The 19,489-nt window shown below is 42.5% G+C and overlaps 1 protein-coding gene across 2 annotated transcripts in view; it reads right to left on the bottom strand.

The window, feature by feature from the left end:
* The window catches only part of SREK1IP1 (SREK1 interacting protein 1), a 49,191-nt gene that overhangs the window by 18,521 nt on the left and 11,181 nt on the right, over positions 1–19,489 (bottom strand). Inside the window, exons 2-3 of one of the 2 annotated variants that reach the window (XM_073680244.1) lie at positions 11,973–12,020; positions 8,320–8,466 (exon numbers count right to left, since the gene is read on the bottom strand). In XM_073680244.1, coding sequence (XP_073536345.1) covers positions 8,320–8,466; positions 11,973–12,020 — 195 coding nt within the window. The remainder of the gene's footprint in view (positions 1–8,319; positions 8,467–11,972; positions 12,021–19,489) is intronic. The other variant, XM_073680245.1, reaches the window with a different exon arrangement.

Here is a 19,489-nt window from a genome sequence, read left to right as displayed (position 1 = left end):
TTTTCAGTTACAGATTTCTTTATATGGACTGACAGGTTATGGACAGTGAGTAACCGGAACTCTGTTGTAAATATGTTTGGAGCGTGACCCAGGAATGGACTACAGACTGTTAAAGACTCGGGGCAGGACAGACCCCTACCTGGTTACGGCTCCCTGTTCTTTGGTGAAATGGACACCCTTATTGCTTCCCGGTTACGGACACGCCGTGACCATCTCATGTATTTAATTGTTATTGTTTATACCCTGTTATGTTTAGTCCGGGAGTACTAAATTTCACTAGGGGGGAATGTGGCACCCCAGGGGTCTGGTTTCCACAGTAATAGCAGTATTACGTCTGTGAGCAGGTGGGAGGTCTCCTGGGCAGGAATCCTAAGCATACCACACCTCCTGCCCAGTCCTGGGAGGGGAAGGACTTCCCCTACATAAACTGGGGCTGAGGCAGGGTTAGAGAGAGGAGTTCCAGACAGAGACGGAGTCTGGTCTGGACACGCAGAAACAGGGACAGATAGACCTCAGGAGCTCTGTAGGAGCCAAGGAGAAGCGCCAGGGGCTGGAGCTGTGCAGAGCTCGCCCTGGGAGAAGGTACTAAAACCGGACACAGGAGTCCGAGGCTGTGGGGACTAAGATATACCTTGCAGCAGAATCCATCCGGCAGGGGATTCCAGGTCCTCTGGCCATAAAAGCCCGGAGGCTCAGTCACAACGAAGGGAATAGCACCGCCATCCCAGAGCGGAGGCTAACAGGAGGCCCCAGGTCACCAGCCATACGGGTGAGCACCACACGGTATACTCAGGGACGTGGGCTACTTGTAACCGCCGAAAGCAGGGTAGCCAGGAAGGGTACAGACTAACGGGAAGGCCTACAACTCCACCTGGCCAGGGGAACTCCGGCTTACTCGCAGACTAACCAGGCCCCAACTACTAGCCAGTACTCCCGGGGGAATTTGCCTTGTACCATCAGTAAAGACCCTGAACTGTACCCTCGCGTCTCCGTGCTTCCTTGTCGCACCATTAGTGCTGGGACATCCACACCATCACTCCCAACATCAACCTCATCCTCTGCCCTGAGGCCATACCCCTCCCGTTGGGGGTTATACCATCCACGCTGCACATCCGTACCACCGGCCTCAGCGGACTGCCCTGCAGCGGCGGCTTCATAGCCGCATTCAACGGGTGGCGTAGTCGGACACTAATACCATCATACCAATAACCGCCACTTAGTTTGACCACCCTGGGCACGGACCGGGTCACCGCCACACGAAGACTACTACCCCCATCGGATCCGGCTCCGGGTATCCCCCGCGCGCCGCACTACAGCACTGGCCCAGGGGGCGCGTCATATACACATACACACACATTTTAGTGATTAAGAAATGTTTCAAAAAAAAAAAAGAAAAAAAAAAAAAAATTGTGTTTGTCTTTTTTGGCTTTTCAGTCCATCTGACCTGTTATTTTTGGACACTAATTTGATATATTTCGAGATAGAAATTTCAACTATAACAAAAAATGTTTTATTTTTATTGCTTTTTTTTGGGAAAACTTTAAAAAAAAAAAAGCAAATCTGTAGCAGTTTTTTTTTTATTTTCACCGTTTAACATGTGGTTTAAATAATTTTGTACTTTGATTGGATTCTTCCGGACACTAAAAGTTTGTTTTTTTTACATTATTTATCTATTTTTGAACTAACAAAAAAAGGGTCTGAACTGAACTTTTTTTTTTATGTTTGATTTGAAGTCTTCCTAGGGGTCGTAAATGTGCGATCGTTTGCTTCTTCTATGTACAGTAATACCATAGTATTGCAGTAGATAGTGAAACTGATGTTCTCCTATGAAGCCCAGCTAAAGGCTGAGCTTCATAGTAGTACTAATATGGTAGCTTTAGTAGGCTCCTGGCTGCCATGGCAACCAGCGATTATGTCTGGGGGGGCTCTTGGGTGCAACATCTAAATGGTAAAACAGTCAAGGATCACAGCTTGCTCTGGTCGCTGCTGTTAGCGGCAGGTGCTGGCTCCATAACATAGCCGGGAACTGCCTGGTATTGCACTGGCTCCATTCCCGAGTTGACTCCGAATAACCACACCCGATGTAGGACATACTATTACATCTTAAGTTGGAAAGGGATAAAATGAAATGTATTACCACAAACAACCCTTCAAAAGAGGTTAGCCCAAAAGAACACATGTATTGCCTATCCACAGCATCTATGATCTATAGAGGTTCCACCACTGGAGTGTTCACCACAGTGAAGGTCCCAAGCCCACATATCAGTTGAATTTGAATGGATCGGTGTCCCCGGCACGTGCCATTAAATATCTGAGGGACTAATAGAGATTTACTTTATTTCTGTGTCTTATGGACATTGAATAGAGCGTTACAAGTGTCCAGAATAAGGGCCATGGCTGAGAGGAGTTGCAATTATTTGGAAGAAAATATAGGTGTACATGTTTGCTGGGCACAAAGTTGCAATGAGTAAGATGCCAAGCAAGTAGTGTATAATGCTATATTCGGGTGAATGCAATGCAGTCTGTGCCATTATTTCTGACAAGTAAGTTTATGCATTTTATTACTTCACTAATACTATATCATCTTTCTGTGCCATGGAGAGATCAGGCAATCTGCAAAAAGATATTTACATAAATGAAACAATGAATAATGTAGAAGGAGTCCGTTCACTTCACTTTGTGTCCAGGCAAAAAAGGTTTCAAATCAATGTTTTAGTTCTGGAAAATGCCAGCATGGTGTCAGTAAGAAAGGCGTGTGATGCGAGAAGTCGGCAGCGGGCAGCGTAAGCACCAATTACTTCCTACAGGAGCTATTATTCCTGGCTCAGTCAATCTTCAGGGTATGATTTTAGTGAAAATATTTCAAGTATGGGGCTGAACAGCTCTGCTCCCGGCTGACCCCCGCACACATTGTATAGGTTCATTTGTCAAAACAAATAGATTTTCGTTCAGTCTGTGATGTCAGAGGTGAAAGACCAGAGATTTTTTTGCTTTTGTTTCGTTATTTTTCTTGCCTTCTCTCAAGAGCCATAACTTTTTTTTTATTTTTCTGTCGACATAGTCAAATGAGGCCTTGTTTTTGCACAAGGCGTTGTAGCTTAGAATGGTACCAATTATTTTGCCACACAATGTATTGAAAAGTGGGATAAAAAAAAACATTCCATATGTGATGAAATGGTGAAAAGTAACAATGCAATTCTGCCATGTTTTTTTCGAGTTTTGTTTTTACGGCGTTCATTGTGTGGTAACAATGATCCGGAAACATAACTGTCCAGGTCAGTCCGATTACAGCAATACTATACATGTATTGATTTTTTTTCTATTTAAGTGACCAAAAAAACATTTCTAATTATTGTAAAAAAAATAATTTCTTTTTTGCTTTGTGCCATTATTCTCCGAGACCTGTAAAACTTAGTTTTTTGTTGATGGGTTGAGTGAGGGATGTTTTTATTGATACCAGTATTGTACACATGTTTTGACTGATTATAAATTTTTTAGAGAGAAGTCAAGGTGACCAAAAAATTAAATTCTAGCATTTTGAGTTTTTTTTCCTCAAAAATGTTATGGCTCTCGCAAGAAGGAATGAGGGGGAACCATGGTTACACGTTCTATTTTCATCAACAAATATCATAATTTTAAAAGCCTCATTACAAATGACATCTCACCATTTCTCAGTTGATTAACCACTTCGCGCCAGAGCCTGTTTTTGCCTTCGGGACCGGGCCAATTTTTTCAATTCTGACCACTGCCAGTTTATGAAGTAATTACCCTGGAACGCTTCAACGTATTCCCCTGATTCTGAGATTGTTTTTTCGTGACATATTGTACTTCATGATAGAGGTAAAATTTCTTCGATATCACTTGCGTTTATTTGTGAAAAAATCGGAAATTTGGCGAAAATTTTGAAAATTTTGCAATTTTCAAACTTTGAATTTTCATGCCCTTAAATCAGAGAGATATGTCACACAAAATAGTTAATAAATAACATTTCCCACATGTCTACTTTACATCAGCACAATTTTGGAACCCAAATTTTTTTTTGTTAGGGAGCTATAAGGGTTAAAAGTTGACCAGCGATTTCTCTTTTCCAACAAAATTTACAAAACCATTTTTTTAGGGACCACATCACATTTGAAGTCACTTTGAGGGGTCTTTATGACAGAAAATACCCAAAAGTGACACCATTCTAAAAACTGCACCCCTCAAGGTGCTCAAAACCACATTCAAGAACTTTATTAACCCTTCAGGTGATTCACAGGAATTTTTGGAATGTGGAAGAAAAAAATTAACATTTAACTTTTTTCACAAAAATGTTACTTTAGACCCAATTTTTTTATTTTCACAGGGGTAACATGAAAAAATGGACCCCAAATTTTTTGTGCAATTTCTCTTGAGCGTGCTGATACCCCATATGTGAGGGAAAACCACTGTTTGGGCGCACGGCAGGGTTCGGAAGGGAAGGAGCGCCATTAGACTTTTTGAATGTAAAATTTGTCTGAATAATTAGCGGACACCATGTTGCGTTTGGAGAGCTCCTGATGTGCCTAAACAGTGGAAACCCCCCACAAGTGACACCATTTTGGAAACTAGACCCCTTAGGGAACTTATCTAGATGTGTGGTGAGCACTTTGAACCCCAAGGTGCTTCACAGAAGTTTATAATATTGATCTGTAAAAATAAAATTTTCACATTTTTCCCACAAAACCGTTTTTCATCCCTTAATTTTGCATTATCATAAGGGTAATAGGATAAATTGCACCATGAAATTTGTTATGCAATTTCTCCTGAACACGCTGATACCCCATATGTGGAGGCAAATTACTGTTTGGGCACATGGCAGGGTTTGAAAGGGAAGGAGCGCCATTTGACTTTTTGAATGTAAAATTTGTTTGAATAATTAGCGGACGCCATGTCACATTTGGGGAGCCCCTAATGTGCCTAAACAGTGGAAACCCCCCACAAGTGCCACCATTTTGGAAACTAGACCCCTTAGGGAACTTATCTAGATGTGTGGTGAGCACCTTGCACCCCCAGCTGCTTCACAGAAGTTTATAATATTGAGCCGTAAAAATAAAATTTTCACATTTTTCCCTCAAAAAATGTTTTTCATTCCCTAATTTTGCATTATCATAAGGGTAACAGGATAAATTGCACCATGAAATTTGTTGTGCAATTTCTCCTGAACACGCTGATACCCCATATGTGGAGGCAAATTACTGTTTGGGCACATGGCAGGGTTTGAAAGGGAAGGAGCGCCATTTGACTTTTTGAATGTAAAATTTGTTTGAATAATTAGCGGACGCCATGTCACATTTGGGGAGCCCCTAATGTGCCTAAACAGTGGAAACCCCCCACAAGTGCCACCATTTTGGAAACTAGACCCCTTAGGGAACTTATCTAGATGTGTGGTGAGCACCTTGCACCCCCAGCTGCTTCACAGAAGTTTATAATATTGAGCCGTAAAAATAAAATTTTCACATTTTTCCCATAAAAAATGTTTTTCATTCCCTAATTTTGCATTATCATAAGGGTAACAGGATAAATTGCACCATGAAATTTGTTGTACAATTTCTCCTGAGTACGCCGATACCCCATATGTGGGGGAAAACCACTGCTTTGGTGTACGGCAGGGTTCGGAAGAGAAAGAAGCGCTATGTTGGCTGGGATAGGCAGCAGACACCATGTCACATTTGAAGAGTCGCTGACATGCCAAAACAGCAGAAACCCCCACAAGTGACCCCATTTTGTAAACTACACCTCTCAAGGAATTCATCTAGGGAAGTAGTGAGCATTTTTTAATTTTTAAATTTATACCATTGGGCAGTGAAAAAAGCATAATTATATTTTTACCACAAAAAAATGTTTTACCCTCAGATTTTACATTTTCACACAGGGCAATGGGTAAAAATGGTGCCGAAATGTGTCACACAATTTCTTCTAAAAGTGTCAATACCCCATATGTGGCTGTATCGTACCACTTAGCCATACGGTGAGATTTGAGGGGGAAGGAGCGCTATTTGACAATTGGAGAACAAATTATTGTAGAATAGGCATTTGGATTTGGGAGCACAAAATTTTCTGAATTTCTTTTGGGGGGCAAGGACCATTTTGCTTTTCCAGAACCTTTCTGCTACCAGTAACTTGGAAGTCCCTTATATTTTTAACAGATGATGGACCTGAGTGGGGACTAGCTTTTTTTGAGGACTGAGTTGAAGCTTTTATTGGGAACATTTTACGTAACATTTATCCGGCGCTCTAGGCTGAGCACTTACATCGGGGTTTCCATCTAATTTTCCAAGTGATGCAATTCAGATGAAACCCCTGCGGGATCCATTCACTGTAATGAGGCAGCAGAGTTACTCTGGACTCCGTCTGGCCTCTGTTTAGTGGTGTCCTTTTTTTCAGAAGTGCACAAAACTGTGGCCAACCGCACTTTTATGCACGCCTAAAACAAATGACACCGTGGGATCACAGGCCAGACGGCATCCACAGTGCCTATATCTGCCTCATTACAGGGAATCTTCCATCATGGGTTCTGGCTGAATCACGTATTTCAGAGATTTACACGGAAACTCTGGTGTAAGTGCTCAGCGCAGAGCACAGGATAAATGTGAGCAGAGCCTTACTGGGATCTTTGGGAGACATAATAAACAAATCAGTAGCAGGTGAATAATATTTGTTTTATTTATTTTTTATGCCGTTCCTAGTGTGATATAACTGATTAGATTACTTTATTCTTCGGGTCGGTGCGATTACAGAGATACCAGATTTATATCGGGTTTTTATGACTGACAGCTGTCACACACTAAAATACGCTTTTTTTGCAAAATCTAGTTTTTGCATCACCATATTTTGAGAGCTATGATTTTTCCATATTTCGGCCGATAGAGTCATGTGATGGCTTGTTTTTTGCGGGACGAGTTGAAATTTTTATTGGAACCATTTTTGGGCACGTGACATTTTTTGATCGCTTTCTATTCTGTTTTTTGGGAGGTAAAGTTAACAAAAACAAACACTTCAGGAATTGTTTTTTGAGTTTTTTTTTATGCCGTTCTGCGTGTGGTAAAAGTGATCAGGCAGCGTTATTCTTCGGGTCAGTACGTTTACAGCGATACTACACTTACTGTATTTTTTTCATGTTTTGGCGCTTTTACACAATAAAACAATTTTATAGAAAAAAAAATATTTTTTTTGCATTGCTTTATTCTGAGCGCTATAACTTTTTTATTTTTTGGCTGATGGAGCTGTATGGCGGCTTTTTTTTGCGGAACAAGATGACGTTTTCAGTGGTACCATTTTTATTTCTATTCTGCTTTTTGATCGCATTTTTTTCCACTTTTTGTTTGGCGATATGATCAAAAAGCATATTTTTTTGCTTCGTTTTTTATTTATTTTTATTACGGTGTGCACAGAAGGAGTTAATTAGTGTGACAGTTTTATAGCTCGGGTTGTTTCGGACGTGGCGATACCAAATATGTGTACTTTTTTTGGTTTTGTAATAATTTACGGATTTATTGGTTTAATATTTTATTTATTTATTTTTATTTATTTTGTGATTTTTTTTTTTAATAGTTTAAAAACTTTTTTTTTACATTTTTACTTAGTCCCTGTATGGGACATTAATTTTTATTTTTCTGATCACTGATCTCATGTAATGTAATACACATATATTACATTATATGAGATCTTCACTGACTGTTTCAGTCAGAGTCTCCTGTCTGACTTCAGCTACATACAGGCTGAAGTCAGACAGGAAGGACACCATATATGGCAGAGCTGGAGGCGGTCATGTGACCTCCAGCTGCCATAGCAACCCCAGGTCCTCAAACGAAACGGAGGTCTTCGGAGGTAAGTAAGACGACCCCCTCTCTTCCTGCTGTCTCCTATATGCCGTGATCACTATAGATCACAGCATATAGAAGACAGCAAAGGGTTAACATCACTGGGACCTGATCTAATCAGGTCCCGATGATGTACCCTGTCAGAGCTAACGCTCTGCACCGGAATCGCAGTGCTTGCAGGACCCTGGGGGTCCTGAGCACTGCGAGACCACCCACCGTTTTTAAACGTCGGCACTGCACAGAGCCCGGCAAGCGCCGACGTTTATCTACAGTGGGCGGTCGAGAACCGGTTAAAACACAATTGGTACAGACTTTCGGCTATACACACAATACTAAAGGTCTCAACACAACTGGATTGCTTCGGGTGCAGACAATGCCAGGGGGAAATTAAATATGTAGTCAATCATCTCATGCATCCCGATGTGAATGAGAAATAATGACACGTTATACCTGGAACTAATCTGACTATTTCACTTACTTTTCTTGTCTGTAGAAACCGGAGCTTTACTTCCAATTTCAACTTCATCGTCCGTGTCCTCACTGCTGGTGCTGCTGACGTCCAATACAATGTCCCTCTGCGGGTCCACTCTCAGGAAGTTTCTGCATTCGAAAGTCAGATGGCCGGCTGAACGGGAGACAATCATAGTCACCAACACTACATAGTGAACGGCAAGTAAGCCACTACACACAAATATGCAATATAGGCAGCAGGAGAGGATCAGAGGTTTGCCACTTTATGTTCACATGTGACAAACACAACGTCTGTCCGTTAGTTCATCCTTCTCTGCTAGATTTCTAAAACATAAATTGGACAAAAAAGAATTCATCATCTTTCTCCCCCCCATCTCACTCAACCCCCCAAAAGACCTATATATTACGGTAAATGGCTTCCCCCTCACCCCCCCATGCTCACTGCCTTGGGGTAACCCTGGACTCTGGTCTCTCCTTCAAACCACATATCCAGGACCGTTCCACTTACTGCCGACTCCTACTCAAAAATATCTCCCGGATCCGTACATTCTGAAACCATGAATCTATAAAAACACTAGTGCACACCCTCATCATCTCCCACCTCAACTACTTTAATCTCCTGCTCTGTGGCCTCCCTTCTACCACTCTTGCACCCCTCCAATTTATCCTAAACTCTGCTGCCTGACTAATCCACCTGTCCCCCCGCTATTCCCCAGCCTCTCCTCTCCGTCAACCCCTTCACTGGCTCCCCATTACCCAGAGACTCCAGTTCAAAACCCTAACCATGGCATACAAAGCCATTCACAACCTGTCTCCTCCATACATCTGTGATCTAGTCTCCCGGTACATACCTGCACGCAACCTCCGATCCTCACAAGATCTCCTGCTCTACTCCCCTCTTATCTCCTCTTCCCACAATTGCATACAAGATTTCTCCCGTGCATCCCCTCTACTCTGGAATGCTCTACCCCAACATATCAGACTCTCGCCTACCATGGAAACCGTCAAAAGGAAACTGAAGACCCACCTCTTCGAGAAGCCTACAACCTGCAGCAACCTCCGCTCCACCATACCGCTGCACGACTAGCTGTACTCTCACCTACTGTATCCTCACCCATCCCTTGTAGACTATGAGCCCTCACGGGCAGGGTCCTCACTTCTCCTGTACCAGTCGGTGACTTGTATTGTTTGAGATTATTGTACTTGTTTGTTATTATGTATACCCATTTTCACATGTAAAGCGCCATGGAATAAATGGCGCAATAATAATACTCTGTGGATATTCTGTCTAGATTTGCAGGTGTAAAGTTAGCAGCATATTACAAAAATCAGTGCGGAAATTAACACATGATGTGGATTTAAAATACACACTATGTCAATTGTGGTCAGCAGATTTTTTTTTTTTTTTGCCACAAATCCTCCACATATATCAACATTTCCCAGGATGAAAGAAACTCCTGAAAACGTGAAGAGATCCATATAAAATTTCATTTTTGTTTTTATCAATGTTTAAATAAAGATAAACAGTGATCACAATGATCCATATTAAAAAAACACGCCCCCGGAAGAAGTGAGGCGAAACGCGCGTTGGGGTGAGAGGGCACTGTGGCTGGCGTCTACACTATTTACATCAGGTAATTTACTAATGTCCACTTGGATCATTGTGATCACTGTTTGTTTTTATCAATGTTTAAATAAAGATGAAAATGAAATTTTACATGGATCTCTTTAAGTTTTCAGGAGTTTCTTTCATCCTGGGAAAGGTTGATATATTATTGTGAGAAGTGCCATATATATACTGCTTGGTGGACATACAGTACAGACCAAAAGTTTGGACACACCTCATTTAAAGATTTTTCTGTATTCTCATGACTATGAAAATTGTACATTCACACTGAAGGCATCAAAACTATGAATTAACACATGTGGAATTATATACTTAACAAAAAAGTGTGAAACAACTGAAAATATGTCTTATTTTCTAGCTTCTTCAAAGTAGCCACCTTTTGCTTTGATGACTGCTTTGCATTCTCTTGATGAGCTTCAAGAGGTAGTCACCGGAAGTAGTCTTCCAACAATCTTGAAGGAGTTCCCAGAGATGCTTAGCATTTGTTGGCCCTTTTGCCTTCACTCTGCAGTCCTGCTCACCCCAAACCATCTCGATTGGGTTCAGGTCTGGTGACTGTGGATGCCAGGTCATCTGGCGTAGCACTCATCACTCTCCTTTGTCAAATAGCCCTTACACAGCCTGGAGGTGTGTTTGGGGTCATTGTCCTGTTGAAAAATAAATGATGGTCCAATTAAACGCAAACCGGATGGAATAGCATGCCGCTGCAAGATGCTGTGGTAGCCATGCTGGTTCAGTATGCCTTCAATTTTGAATAAATCCCCAACAGTGTCACCAGCTAAGCACCCCCACACCATCACACCTCCTCCTCCATGCTTCACGGTGGGAACCAGGCATGCAGAGTCCATCCATTCACCTTTTCTGCATCGCACAATGACACGGTGGTTGGAACCAAATATCTCAAATTTGGACTCATCAGACCAAAGCACAGATTTCCACTGGTCTAATGTCCATTCCTTGTGTTCTTTAGCCCAAACTTGTCTCTTCTGCTTGTTGCCTGTCCTTAGCAGTGGTTTCCTAGCAGCTATTTTACCATGAAGGCCTGCTGCACAAAGTCTCCTCTTAACAGTTGTTGTAGAGATGTGTCTGCTTCTAGTACTCTGTGTGGCATTGACCTGGTCTCAAATCTGAGCTGCTGTTAACCTGCGATTTCTGAGGCTGGTGACTCGGATAAACTTATCCTCAGAAGCAGAGGTGACTCTTGGTCTTCCTTTCCTGGGGCGGTCCTCTTGTGAGCCAGTTTCTTTGTAGCGCTTGATGGTTTTTGCAACTGCACTTGGGGACACTTTCAAAGTTTGCCCAATTTTTCGGATTGACTGACCTTCATTTCTTAAAGTAATGATGGCCACTCGTTTTTCTTTACTTAGCTGCTTTTTTCTGCCATAATACAAATTCTAACAGTCTATTCAGTAGGACTACCAGCTGTGTATCCACCAGACTTCTGCACAACACAACTGATGGTCCCAACCCCATTTATAAGGCAAGAAATCCCACTTATTAAACCTGACAGGGCACACCTGTGAAGTGAAAACCATTTCCGGTGACTACCTCTTGAAGCTCATCAAGAGAATGCCAAGAGTGTGCAAAGCAGTCATCAAAGCAAAAGGTGGCTACTTTGAAGATCCTAGAATTTAAGACATATTTTCAGTTGTTTCACTTTTTTGTTAAGTATATAATTCCACATGTGTTAATTCATAGTTTTGATGCCTTCGGTGTGAATGTACAATTTTCAAAGTCATGAAAATACAGAAAAATCTTTAAATGAGAAGGTGTGTCCAAACTTTTGGTCTGTACTGTATATATTTAGAAATCCTCCACATGTGCAAGTGTCCTTGCACAATCTCAATGTCTTTGTGCAGGAATAAACAGTTTATAAGGCAAACATTGGTGAAAGGTCCTCTTTAACCAGATTTGGCCCTGGTCTGGACAAGCGTCAATGTTCTCTGATGACCGTGCACAATTACATCCAAACATTTAGTTTAAGCTACAGGTATTCATTTATAGGTTTTGCTGTAAAATATCTGAACACTTACGGTATCCACACTTCTTGCATCCCGCTCTGATGTTATCTTTGTTTACACCTGCAAGAAAAAAAGTATTTTATCTAAAAGATAAACTTGGCCTGGGTCTCTCCGGACACTCAATGTCAGGTGTCTGTCTCTCTTATGATCTGTAAAACTTTCCTTTATATCTATTTCCCCCTGTGATCGGGAGCGTGGTGCTCCTCTGCCTCTGCGGGGGCGGTGCGCTCCTGAAGACTGGCAGTTCGGACCAGTGGGGCGGCTGATCCACTCAGTGAGTTCGGCTGAATGATGCCAATTCCACTAGTAGTCTGTGTCACACATGGTAGAATTACAGATATCAGAGCGACCCTGTACCTGCTGCCCGAGCATCACACATCATTAAACATCGCAGATTATATGCATTAATATTTATATCCGTGCACAGTAACTCTCATTCACAACGGGTTAAAACAGAGATTAGAGGTTGGCTGCGGATTTTTGGATCCCAAAATCTCATCTGCTGGGAATTATGTTCACAAGATTATTACTGGGGTTTAGGTAATAAATGAATATAAAAGTAGCTGGCACTATGGCCATGTTCACACCTAGAATAAACATGGCTATTTTTGTGCTGTGATTAACAGTTGATGTGATTTCATAAAAACTCATTGCCCATCTTGGGTTTACAGACACTGTGGAATTCTGCGTCGTTTGGTGCCTTTATTTCCCATAGATTTCTATGGCAAGCCTGAAAAAAAATGGGCAGCACGGTGGCTCTGAGTTTAGTACTGCAGCCTTGCAGCGCTGGGGTCTCACCAAGGACAATATCTGCAAGGAGTTTGCATGTTCTCCCCATGTTTGTGTGGGTTTCCTCCGGGTTCTCCGGTTTCCTCCCACACTCCAAAGACATACTAATAGGGAATGTAGATTGTGAGCCCCAATGAGAACAGCGCCAATAATGTCTGTAAAGAGTTAATAAATACACAGTGTCAAATCTACTAAAATTGCCACCTACACCTGATATTGCGGATAAATAGTGCCAGGCCGGTGGGAGAGTATAGGTTATTTTTTCTTACTCTATCCTTGGTCCATTAACTTTTCTAGTAGTAGAGGACCTCTTTAGGATCGGTTTACACACGTACTGAGCCCTTCACTGAGCACTCTGTAAGGGTTACTGTCAAAATACACGGAAAAAAGGATTCTGACAAAACCGGAGCAGAGCCATTCACCATTAGGACTCATGGTGGACTCCATCGCCTGGACTACGTCCCAGCAGTGCTAGTCTTTTTCTTCCGTGCACAAAACCATAGGTCTGCCATGTTTTTTGTACACGTCTGAAAATAAAAGGAATTCTGCTTTTTTGAAGTTTCTATTGGAAACCATAACGTAATCAGTAGCACAAATCACTATATTGAACTTCCCAGGCTATGTTCACACTGAGTTTTTGACAGGAGCTTTTCGAAAAGAAACTCTACAACCCTCTGATCTAAACGCATGGTTTTGAACTCCTTTTGATTTTTCAGAAAGTTTCTGCTCCAAAACCGCGTGAAAAAATAACAAAAAAAACAAACCAACAAAAAACACAACTCAGTGTGAATATACCCTAAGGCTATGTTCACACGTTGCGTTTTTTGCTGCGCTTCTTTTATGCAAATTAAAATCTGTGTTTCACAGTACCAGCAAACGCTATAAGATTTCAGAGATCTCATGCACACATTGGCTTTTTTCCTTATTTGGAAAACAGCTCCATTTTTGACAACTGCAGCATGTCACTTCTTTCAGTGTTTTTTCACCCATAGAAAGCAATCAGTGCAAAAATGCATCAAAAACGCAGGTATCAGGTTTTGCTGCATTTCGGGTGCAGAAAACTCAGGCACAACAGGCACTAAACTGTGAACCAAAATTAGTGTGAGGGCTCTTTCACACGTCAGTGTGTCCGGTACGTGTTCCACACGTACCGGAGACACGGACACACGCAGACCTATTCAAATCTATAGGTCTGCGCACATGTCAGTGTGTTTCCACGGACCGTGTGTTACACACGCTGACATGGGCCCGGAGCTGAACTCAGGAGCAGTGCCCTGTCACTAACTGAGCACAGCTCTGGAGCAGCTCAGTCTCCCCGGCGTCAGCAGTCAGAGGATTACAGCGGGGGACACCTCCAGACAGGAGAGTATAAGGATTTTATTATTTTATTCTTATTTTTACACAGGGACACTGGGGGAACAGACACTACTACCCTCATCATTGTCCCTGCTGGTGCTGATCGCAGCGCCAGCAGGGAACCATGATGAGGGCAGTGTTCAGCACCCGGCGCTTGGGAACAGCGCTAACTGTACATTGATTCCCAAGAACCGATACGTGTGATCCTGATGCGGCACACAGTTGCCACACATACAAGTGCTTCTCACAAAATTAGAATATCATCAAATTTCAGTTCTTCACTCCAAAAAGTGAAACTCATTATATAGAGTCATTACAAACAGTGATCCATTTCAAGTGTTTATTTCTGTTAATGTTGATGATCATGGTTTACAGCCAATGAAAACACAAAAGTCATTATCTCAGTAAATAATGGCAGAGGGAAGCATGAAGTGCTCTAAAATTTCCTGGTAGACGGCTGCGCTGACTTTGGTCTTGATAAAACACAGTGGACCTACACCAGCAGATGGCATGACTCACCAAACCATCACTGATTGTGGAAACTTCATACTAGATCTCAAGCAGCTTGGATTGTGGCCTCTCCACTCTTCCTCCAGACTCTGGGACCTTGATTGCCAAATGAAATGCAAAATTTACTTTCATTCGAAAACACCTTGGACCACTGAGCAACAGTCCAGGACTTTTTTTTCTCCTTGGCCCAGGTAAGACACTTCTGGCGTTGTCGCATTCCACTCATGACCAATAGACACTTGTAGCCCATGTCCTGGATACGTCTGTGTGTGGTGGCTCTTGAAGCAATGACTCCAGCAGCAGTCCACTCCTTGTGAAACTCCCCCCAAATTTTTGAATAGCCTTTTCTTAATCTTTCAAGGCTGCGGTTATCCTAGTTGCTTGTGCACCTTTTTCTACCACACTTTTTCTTTCCACTCAACTTTCCATTAATATGCTTGGATACAGCACTCTGAACAGCCGGCTTCTTTAGCAATGACCTTTTGTGGCTTGTGGAGTGTGTTAATGACTGTCTTCTGGACATCTGTCAAGTCAGCAGTCTTCCCCATGGTTGTGGAGCCTACTGAAACGGACTAAGGGACCTTTTTAAACACGTAGGAAGCCTTTGCAGGTGTGTTTTGTTAATTATTTTAATTTACTGAGATAATGACTTTTGTGTTTTCATTGGCTGTAAGCCATAATCATCAACATTAACAGAAAATAGAATTAGACTTACCGGTAATTCGGTTCCTAAGACCCTCCACGACAGCACAAACAGGAGGTTGCCTCCCCATCCTAATTAGGGACAGGAAACAAGAGGTTTACATAGCCTTCCCTCTAACCTCAGTGTTTTTCCAAGGACCACACAGTATGAATGCTTGAAATATTTATTAACACCAAGGAATTTAAATGAACAGAGTTTTTATAGGGGGGGGGGGGGAATTACCCATGCTGTCGTGGAGAGTCTTAGAAACCAAATTACCGGTAAGTCTAATTTTATTTTCTCTAATCCCCTCCACGACAGCACCAACAGGAGTAATACCAAAGAAAAATCGTTAGGGAGGGACTATAGTCTGCAGAACTTTTCTGCCAAAGGCAAATCTTTTACAGACATCAAATCTAATCTGTAATGCTTGGTAAAAGGTATGGACCGAGGACCAAGCAGCAGCTTTGCAGATCTGCTCGATGGAAGCGCTGGCCCTTTCAGCCCATGAGGCAGACATGGCTCTGGTGGAATGAGCTTTTAGTAACACTGGAGGAGGCAGATCTTGACTTTCATACGCCTCTGTGATTGCTTTTTTAATCCAGTTAGCTAGAGAACTCTTGGAGGCTTGATTCCCTTTGTTTGGTCCCCAGACAAAAAGATTCTGATCCCTCCTCCAAGGCTCCATCTGTTGTAGATAGTAAAGGATGATTCTTCTGACATCTAGAGAATGAAATTCTGATTCTCTGTTGTCTCTGGGATTTTGACAAAACTGAGGTGATGCCGAAGGGAAGGACCCTGAACTGAAAATGGCATACGGTCTGATTCAGAGAGACAGCAAATCTCAGATAACGCTGGTAATCTGGGTGGATGGGCACATGGTAATATGCATCTTTTAGGTCTATGGTAGCCATGACTAAGTTTTTCCCGATCAGAGGAACCGTGGATTTTACAGACTCCATTTTGAATCTTTGATAAACAATATATTGATTCAGCTTTAGGTTGATAACCCGGTGGGTTCCGTTTTTTTTCTTTTTTTTACCAGGAACAATCTTGAGTAATGTCCTTTGCCCTGCTCTGCTTCTGGCACGGGAGTAATAACTGCTGAAGATAGCATTTGTTGAAGCTCTGATGTTAGAACTTTCTGGAGTTTTGCTGACGGGAGAGATGTTATTTCCAGTCTCTGAGGAGGAAAGGAGGAAAATTCTATTTTTATTCCTAACCTGACCTAGTCTAGGATCTTGCAGTTTGATGTTATCTTCCCCTACTGTCTGAAGAATCCTGAGATTCTGCCCCCTACTTGTCTGGCATCATTGCCTATCAGAACGTTGGGACTGAAAAAATGTTTTTTACCTCTACCCCCTTTGGCGTAGCTCCAGCGACTCGATTTACCCTTTCCTCTGTATGAGGGATTATGTGTTTGAGGGGGACGAAATTGCCTCTTTTTGGATGTTTTTGGTTCTGGAAGAGATTTTTTTATCGGACACTTTTTCCAATAAATTGTCCAGCGCTGGACCAAACACATACTCCCCTTTGAAAGGTATGGAGCATAACTTGGATTTAGAAAGGATGTCACCACTCCATATCTTTAATCATAGAGCCCTTCTTGCGGTATTGGAGAGAACCGAAGTTCTTGCTGCAATCCGGACAGATACAGCGGAAGCGTCCGCCAGGAATCCCGCTTTCTGTAAGAGGGGTAGAGAGGCCAGAAGATCTTCACTGGAGGTACCACTCTGGATCTTCCAACTCATGTAACCAGCGGAGCAGGGTTCTTGTGGCACAGGTGGAGGCGACGTTTGTTCTTAGGGCAGCAGCTGATGTCTCCCAAGACTTTCTCAGTAAACTGCCCATCTTACGATCAAAAGGATCCTTAAGCTGAAAGGAGTCTTCAAAGGGTACAGTAGTCTTTTTCGCTACCCTGGCCATCTGAATGTCGACTTTAGGTATCTCTGTCCAGCATTTAGAGATGTCTTCATCTAAGGGAAAGCGATCCTTTAGGTCAGATGGGATACTCAGTCTTCTTTCCGCAAATTCCCATTCATCCAAAATTTAATTCTGGACGTTGTCATGAATGGGGAACACCATTCTCTTCCTTGATCTCAATCCCCCAAACATCTCGTTTTGGACTGTACGTGGCGTTTTTCTTCTTCCACACCCATTGCGTTTCTGACGGCAAGTAAAAGTTCCTCCATGTCGAGAAGAAGATTTTCCTATCCTCCTGATCAGTACTGATGTCTGGAGTGACCTGGTCTTCTAACCATTCCTCCTGGGCTGAATTTTCTGCCTCAGAGTCAGAGGAAATTACTGGGGCGTACTTTCTCTTTTTTGATACTGAGGGACCCCCCCGAAAAAGATTGTGAGAAGGTGGCTAAGGACGACTGGATCTCCTGGCGCACCATTCCTCTGACTTCATCAATTAGGGATGGTTGTTCCTCACGGACAATTTTCTCCGTACACGGCTGACATAAGGCCTTTTTGTGGGTGGGTGGGAGTTTCTTATTGCAAATGGCACATCTGCGACTTGCGGGTTTTTCTTTTGATTTCGGTGCCGGATCCTTGTCACCCTAAAATAATAAGGGGAAGACATAAGCATGGATCCTGCACCGAGACGGACTTACCCTTACCAGGCATACTCACTGGGCCAGGGTTTGCGCTGGGCTCTGCAGATGCAGCTTTAGGGGCAGACACATCCATCTTTAGAACCTCAGTCCTACCTTATGGTGTCTTCCATTAGGGTCCTTTTATACAGGAACCGATATCAAGCGCTGTCCCCATCCAATAGGATGAGGCCCCCCCTCTCCTAATGTCAGGTCCTCCAATCCTGACTATTGCGTTTTTTTTTTATTTCAAATTTCCCGCCAAAATGGCGGTGCGTTCCACCCTGGAACGCAACAGGAGGTGATGACGCGGCCATTGAAAAAAGCTATGGCTCTGGGAACAAGGGGAGCAAAAAACGAAAATGCAAAAACGGAAAATCCGAGGGTAGAAAAGGGGTTAAACTGGCCTGATAGAGGTTACCACTCTCAATAAAATATAGGGATCAACCTATCGCATACCAATTGACAATAGGTACAAAAAGAGTAAGCAGTTTGCGAATGCAGGGATCATCAACCAATAATAAATAACAAATCTTTTATTTGGAAAATACATGTGGTATCTTAGAAGGTGTCTTACAATAAGGTGTAATCATACGTGTATTTAAAAACAGTGGAGATCTTGTTCATTTTAGCCAGTTATGCTTTTTAAATGGTTTTAATTGTCTATGTTATTGGCTTGTCTATTTTCCAAATAAAAGATCTGTTAATTATTGGTTGGTGATCCCTGCATTCGCAAACTTCTTTCTCTCTTTGTATCAACAGGCACTAAACTGTAACAGCATGAAAAGCGCAGCAAAAAGAAAAGAAAACCAAATCTGACATTCAAAGCTGCTTTCTTATGCCCCAACACTAATATCCGGAGCCGACGTCTTCTCAGTCAGTCTTGAGTACAAGAAATGACTCTGAAACGATAAATAGGTTTTGAGAGTAAATATTCCAGTCTGCACTTCAGACAACGGCTGAACCAGAAATGGAACCAATTCCCATTGGATTCTCAGAAGGGCCCATTAATGGCCATCACGTATTGTCATTTACCGATGCACTTCTCATGCTGCTTTCTTTCCTGTAAAATAATGCAGAGTATTGAATGGTATTTTCAGACAAGAGATTTGACCTGAAAACCTGAACATTTCATGAAGTACTTTCAGCAGACAACTCTCATAATTTTTAATACAATACAAAAATCAGGGCAACTTATATTGCCTGAATAGAATTTAGATAAAATACAAGCAAAAGCAGTCTCATTTATGCTCTAAATTTACATTCCCAGAATCCTGAAACCTGCAATTAAAAGGTTTTCAGGTTGGTGATTAAGTTAAAGGGGTACTCTGGCTTGTAAAAAGTAATTACTTATCACAGGATAGATGATAACTTTTAAATCAGTGTGGGTCCGACCCCATCTGATCAGCTGAATGGAGCACTTCTACTGCAGTTAAACTGGAGGGGCCGCGCGCATTCTCGGCCGCCACGCTGTTCATTCTCTGGAGCGGCCGCGCGCATGCTCGGCCGCCACGCTGTTCATTCTCTGGAGCGGCCGCGCGCATGCTCGGCCGCCACGCTGTTCATTCTCTGGAGCGACAGCGCGCATGCTCGGC

Source organism: Phyllobates terribilis, unplaced genomic scaffold (assembly GCF_046119375.1).
Source record: "Phyllobates terribilis strain yellow unplaced genomic scaffold, ASM4611937v1 Scaffold_1__5_contigs__length_1240528914, whole genome shotgun sequence".
Lineage (NCBI taxonomy): Eukaryota > Metazoa > Chordata > Amphibia > Anura > Dendrobatidae > Phyllobates > Phyllobates terribilis.
This window is presented reverse-complemented; position numbering and strand designations above follow the sequence as displayed.